We start from the raw sequence: 6,427 nt of genomic DNA, 5'->3' as shown, positions 1-6,427 counted from the left end.
TGTTTCAAAAGCTGAGTCACAAATCGATCGTAAGAACAGAGCAAAATCAGGGTAAAAGTGCAAAAAGAAAACTTTAAGGGGGGAAATTCAAGGCACTTTGAGCAGCAGCATTACTAAAAGCAAAGAGGAGAGTCTAACAAAAACCAAAAAATCACTATTTTTAAGGACAAAGAAGTTTTTAAACAACATTTACAGTATATAAATGTCTATACACAAAAATGCACATTGTAAGTACATGATTTTAAATGTAGTTCTCAGATATTGATATTAACAGCATTTAAATATATAAACAAATCTGTATAAGAATTGAAAGCCGAGAACGATTGTAGTGCAACAAGACAAAGAATGGAAATAATTACAGTCATGGACTAAAGGAATTTTTCCAGAAAATACGCCATTTCTTCCAGAAATTGTTGCAATTGCAACAGCCAAACAAATGAGCCGGACAAAATTGTTGGCACCCTTTTTAAACTGTGGGTAAATCATTTTATTTCAAGCATGTGATGCTCATTTAAACTCACCTGTGGCAGTAACAGGTGCTGGCAATATAGAAATCACACCTGAAGCCAGTTAGAATGTATAAAAGTTGACTCAACCTTTGTGTTGTGTGCCTGTGTGTGTCACACCAAGCATGGAGAGGAGAAAGAAGAGCCCAGATTTGTCTGAGGACTTAGGAAGCAAAATTGTAGAAAAATATCAACAATCTGAAAGTTACAAGAGCATCTCCAGAGATCTTGAAATTCCTTTGTCCACTGTGGGTAATATAATCAAGAAGTTTATAACCATGGAACTGTGGCTAATCTCTCTGGATGTGGATGGAAGAGAAAAATTGACAAAAGAATGCAACGCAGGATAGTTAGAATGGTGGATAAACATCCTCAGTCAACTTCCACACAAATTCAGGCTGTCCTGCAGACTCAGGGTGCAAAAGTGTCAGCTGGGGCCGTACGTCGTCATCTGAATGAGATGAAGCGCTATGGCAGGAGACTGAGGAGAACCCTACTGCTGACAAAGAGACATAAAAAAGCCAGACTGGAGTTTGCAGAAATGTGCCTGAGTAAGCCTCAATCCTTCTGGGAGAACATTTTGTGGACAGATGAGACTAAGGTAGAGCTTTTTGGAAAAGCACATCATTCTACTGTTTACGGAAAACAGAATGAGGCCTACAAAGAAAAGAACACAGTACCTACAGTCAAACATGGTGGAGGTTCAAAGATGTTTTAGTGTTATTTTGCTGCCTCTGGCACTGGGTGGCTTGACTGTGTGCAAGGAATCATGAAATCTGGAGACTATCAAAAGATTTTGGGCCGCAATGTAGGGCCTAGTGTCAGAAAGCTGGGTCTGTGTCAGAGGTCATGGGTGTTCCAGCAGGACAATGACCCCAAACATACCTCAAAAAACACCAAGAAATGGTTGGAGACAAAGCTGGAGAGTTCTGAAGTGGCCAGCAATGAGTCCAGATCTAAATCCCACTGAACACCTATGGAGAGATCTCAAAACTGCTGTTGCAAGAAGCACCCTTCAAATCTGAGAGACCTGGAGCAGTTTGCAAAAGAAGAGTGGTCCAAAATTCCAGTTGAGAGGTGTAAGAAGCTTGTTGATGGTTATAGGAAAAGGTTGGTTTCAGTTATTTTTTTCCCAAAGGGTGCCAACAATTTTGTCCAGCCCATTTTGTAAGTTTTGTGTAAAGTTATGTCAATTTTGGCTTTTTTCTTATGTTTTTTTCTGTGTTGTTCCAATACACGTAAATGAAATAAACATGTGTATACAAAAAATATTCGTAATTGCAACAATTTCTGGGAGAAACGGTGTGTTTTCTGGAAAAATTCCAGGGGTGCCAATACTTTCATCCATCCATGACTGTATATAAACAGTGTAACTCTGTGTCATCTTCTGTTAAGAAACAGACAGTTGTACTTTTAGTTATGCACAAAAAATCTGTGGTGAAGATTTAAGTTTTTCTGCCCTGACAGGTTAATTGAAAGCAACAAGCAGCTGTCAGTCAAACCTTGTGTGATCCCGCCACATTGGCAGTTTCAAGCTGGAGTCTTATCAGCTACTTTAAGGTAAGCTATTTAGATATCACAATAACACATGAAAAGTTTAGCTCCTTGCAAAGAAAAAATCGGGTCTGTGGTGTAAAATTTCAATATATAAAAGGCGACTTTACAGGTTTACAGAATTGTGGGGAAAATCGGCCAAAAAGTGTGCAAACTTGCACACGTGGATATTTCTGTCATCCATATCTTTGCACAAACGAAATCCTTTTTGCATGCTTAAAAGCACGAGAGTTTAGAAATGAGGTGCAGCCACAGCCTAGAGAGACCGATACTCAATTAAAACACTGAAATAGTGGTTTGGGTCTGGCGGTCCAAACTATGCTGCTTTTTATTTTATTCAAGAAAAATCAGAAGTTTGAGTGTAACTTCTTTTGGAGAATTGGCACCCAAGACTAGATAATCTGGGAACCACAGCTAAAATAGATTAATTAGGACTAAGGAGGTAGAGAAAGATCTAGAATCCACTATGTTTTTAGGATTGTGCTCCTAAATCACTTAAATCTTTAATTGCAAATCTATTGAAACCACTGCGCTCTACTTTTGACTGATGTGAAGTATTCTGCTGCCATCTAGTGGTCAAACGCTGCAGGAGCACATTTACAATGTTAAAGGACAATGCAGCTATTTTAACATTAATAGGCTGGGACCATCACAATGATATCAAACTACTATAAAGACTTTATATTCAGAAAAATATTTAACATGTTTATTTTAATAAGACAGGTGCGTTGGAGCACACTGTGCCCATCTTTAGAAAATTCTGCACAAGTATTTCCACCTGTTATGGAATGATAGTGGTGCTCAGAGTAAATTAAGGTTAATTTGATGAAAATGGAGCCACATTTAATCCGTTTTATATCCATGATTTTATCAGTAATACATCAAGAATTTTTATTAGCCGTTTAAGGCAGTGGTTGGGGTCGGGACCCCCTTCGGGGGAGACACTGAGAGGGGGTTACCCGATGCCTTAAAAAAACTAAGAATATTTCTTAGATATTTCTTTGCCACTTTACACCAATTTGATCAAATGTTAACCCTTTTTCATCACTTTTTAATGCAAATTTTAGCACATTTTTACCACTTAAAACCCACTTTTGTCTATTTTGAACTCTCTCCATCACTTCTTTCTGCCTGTTTTTGCCACTTGTAAACCAATTCTTGCCCATTTTAACCACACTTAACCCGTTTTTGCCCATTCATGTCAAGTTTTCATCCCATTCCATGTAATTTCCACAACTTTTTGCACTTTAAAGCAATTTCAGCCACTTTGTAATCCTTTTGACTACTTTTTGTGCCTGTTTTGCCACTTTAATCCATTTTTGGTTATTTTTTTGCTGGTTTTATCTAATTTTTGCCACTTTTAACCCATTTATGTTCTTTAAAAATCCAATTTCACCACTATTTCACCATTTTTAGCCATTATTAACCAATTTTAGCAATTTTTACCTCATTTATATGATGTTTTTAACAAGTTTGTTCATCCAAGAAGGCGCAGTGAATAAATTAAGATATTTGTTTCTTTGATAGGCGTGGATATTATTCAGGTCAAATATTAAATATGATTTTCACAGCTTAACTTCGGCCTTGTCTGCACACGGCTGTTCAACAACCTCAGGTACAATGGGGCTCCCCAGTCTCTGGCACCTTTATTATGGGGGGTTGCAGGCTGATAAGGTTGAGAACCACTGGTTTAAGAAAAGGTTTTTTCGGGATTAAAGTGGCAAAAATTGATAAGACATTGAAGACATTTAAGGGTCAGTTCCATTTTTCACCACTAGGTGTCAGGGTTTCTGCAGCTCACACAGCTCAGTCCGCAGAGGAAACACCAGATCCTCCCTATCAACAACCCCATTTCAAAATAAGACTCGCTTTGGCCTTGTCCTGTGCATATCTGATTGGAGAGGCTTTTATTTTTTGGGTCAAAACAGGAAGTCTTATTTTATAATGTCCTGCAGAAGCTTGACGTATTTTCATGGATACGTTTGGAGGCAGATCCACGCGTCACACTCCATCACTCCGTGTGTTACTACATGAAGGAGACACACAATCAGAGGCATGATGTGACATGCGTAATTTGCGCGTAATTTGGATAACTTTGCGCGTTAAAGCACCCATGCACGTGCAATGATTTGAGTGTTTTCGGACGCTGGATCGACTCCAGGAGGAGGATGCTGCGGCGTGTCTGGCTCATCTGCGCCCTGCTCAGCTGCTGAGGCTGAGGATCAGAGGTGTGTGCGCGTGAATGGATCACTCCTGGGACGTTTAAGTGAATTCAGGGCTGTCCCTTCCTCCGTCACGAGCTGAAAGATGGGGAACAGTTTGACCACTTTGGGTGCCTTCCAGTCTTTGCACATAGTCATGCTGGGCTTGGACTCCGCAGGGAAAACCACCGTGCTGTACCGGCTCAAATTTAACGAGTTCGTCAACACGGTGCCAACCATCGGCTTCAACACGGAGAGGATCCGTCTGGGCGGCGCGGGAGCCTCCCGGGGCATCAGCTGTCATTTCTGGGACGTGGGGGGCCAGGAGAAGCTGCGGCCCCTCTGGAAACCGTACAGCCGCTGCACGGACGGGATCGTGTACGTGGTGGATTCCGTGGACGCAGAGAGGCTCGAGGAGGCCCGCACCGAGCTGCACAAGATCACGCGCTTCTCGGAGAACCAGGGGACTCCTCTGCTGGTCATCGCCAACAAACAGGACCTACCCAGAGCTCTGGACGTGGAGGAGATCGAGAGGCAGCTGGCCCTGACCGAACTGAGCCCCTCCACCCCCTATCACGTCCAGCCGGCCTGCGCCATCATCGGAGAGGGTCTGCACGAGGGCATGGACAAGCTGTATGAGATGATCGTGAAGAGGAGGAAGAGTCTGAAGCAGAAGAAGAAGAGGCAGTGATGACAGAGACTCCAAACTAATCACTACAGACACTCTGCAAGTCTACATATATATTTATAGTGCTGCTACATGAGATAAACACACAAATATCATCAATAGAGACTAGACATGAATGTTTCTGAGAGACTGTGATTGTTATGAGGCTATAGAGACTTTAAAGGTATAGATTAATGGTTATAGCGGGACAGAGGCTATATATGAATGTAATAGAGTCTAAAGATGACTGTTAATGAGGGACAGTCTATATATTAATGTTAAAGAATGACAGAGTCTATAGACGAATGTTAACGAGGGACAAAGTCTATAGATGAACATTAACAAGGATAATTGTAAACAAGGGACAAAGTGTATAGATACATTTTAATGAGGGACAGAGTCTATAAAGAATCTAATGATGGACAGTCTGTAGATGAATATTAATGAGTGACAAAGTCTATAGATAAATGTTAACAAGGGACAGAGTCTATCAAGAATCTTAATGATGGACAGAGTCTATGGATGACTGTTAACAAGGGACAGAGTCTATAGATCAATGTTAATAAGGGACAGAGTCTATAGGTGAATGTTAACGAGGGACAGAGTCTATAGATGGCCGTTAACGAGGGAAAGAGTCTTAGATGGCTGTTAACGAGGGACACAGGTTATATATATTTTTTAACAAGGGACAGAGTCTATAGATGAATGTTAACGAGGGACAGAGTCTATAGATGACTGTTAACGAGTGTCACAGGTTATATATATTTGTTAACAAGGGACAGAGTCTATAGATGAATGTTAACGAGGGACAGAGTCTATAGATGACTGTTAACGAGTGTCACAGGTTATATATATTTGTTAACAAGGGACAGAGTCTATAGATGAATGTTAATGAGGGACAGAGTCTAACGCTGACTGTTAACAAGGGACAGAGTCTGTAGATTAATGTTAACAAGGGGCAGAGTCTATGGATGATTGTTAACAAAGGGACGGAGTCTATAGTATTTGTTAATGAGGGACAGAGTCTATAAAGAATCTAATGATGGACAGTCTGTAGATGACTGTTAATGAGGGACAGAGTCTATAGATGACCATTAACAAGGGACCAAGTCTATAGATGAAAGTTAACGAGGGATAGAGTCTATAGATGACTGTTAACGAGGGACAGAGTATAAAGATGAATGTTAACGAGGGATAGAGTCTATGGATAACTATCAAAGAGGGACAGAGTCTATAGATGACTGTTAATGAAGGACAGAGTCAAGAAATAACTGTTAACGAGGGACAGAGTATAAAGATGAATGTTAACGAGGGATAGAGTCTATGGATAACTATCAAAGAGGGACAGAGTCTATAGATGACTGTTAATGAAGGACAGAGTCAAGACATAACTGTTAACGAGGGACAGAGTCTATAGATGAATGTTAACGAGGGACAGAGTCAATAGATGACTGTTAATGAGAGACAGAGTCTATAGATGAATGTTAACGATAGACAGA

The 6,427-nt window shown here is 40.5% G+C and overlaps 1 protein-coding gene across 1 annotated transcript; it reads left to right on the top strand.

Moving 5' to 3' along the window:
- The first annotated feature begins 4,134 nt into the window (after positions 1-4,134).
- Positions 4,135-5,924, top strand: LOC121506309 (ADP-ribosylation factor-like protein 4C). The gene has a single exon (XM_041782058.1). It carries the CDS (start codon positions 4,368-4,370, stop codon positions 4,950-4,952), a length of 585 nt encoding a protein of 194 aa, XP_041637992.1. The 5' UTR covers positions 4,135-4,367; the 3' UTR covers positions 4,953-5,924.
- Positions 5,925-6,427: the final 503 nt, after the last annotated feature.

This window comes from Cheilinus undulatus, linkage group 24 (assembly GCF_018320785.1).
Source record: "Cheilinus undulatus linkage group 24, ASM1832078v1, whole genome shotgun sequence".
Taxonomy (NCBI): domain Eukaryota; kingdom Metazoa; phylum Chordata; class Actinopteri; order Labriformes; family Labridae; genus Cheilinus; species Cheilinus undulatus.
The sequence above is the reverse complement of the archived record's forward strand: the minus strand, read 5'-3'. Positions and strand labels throughout refer to the sequence as shown.

Coding starts and splice junctions, on each gene's coding strand:
- LOC121506309 (XM_041782058.1), top strand. CDS start 4,368: ATGGGGAACAGTTTGACCACTTTGGGTGCCTTCCAGTCTTTGCACATA.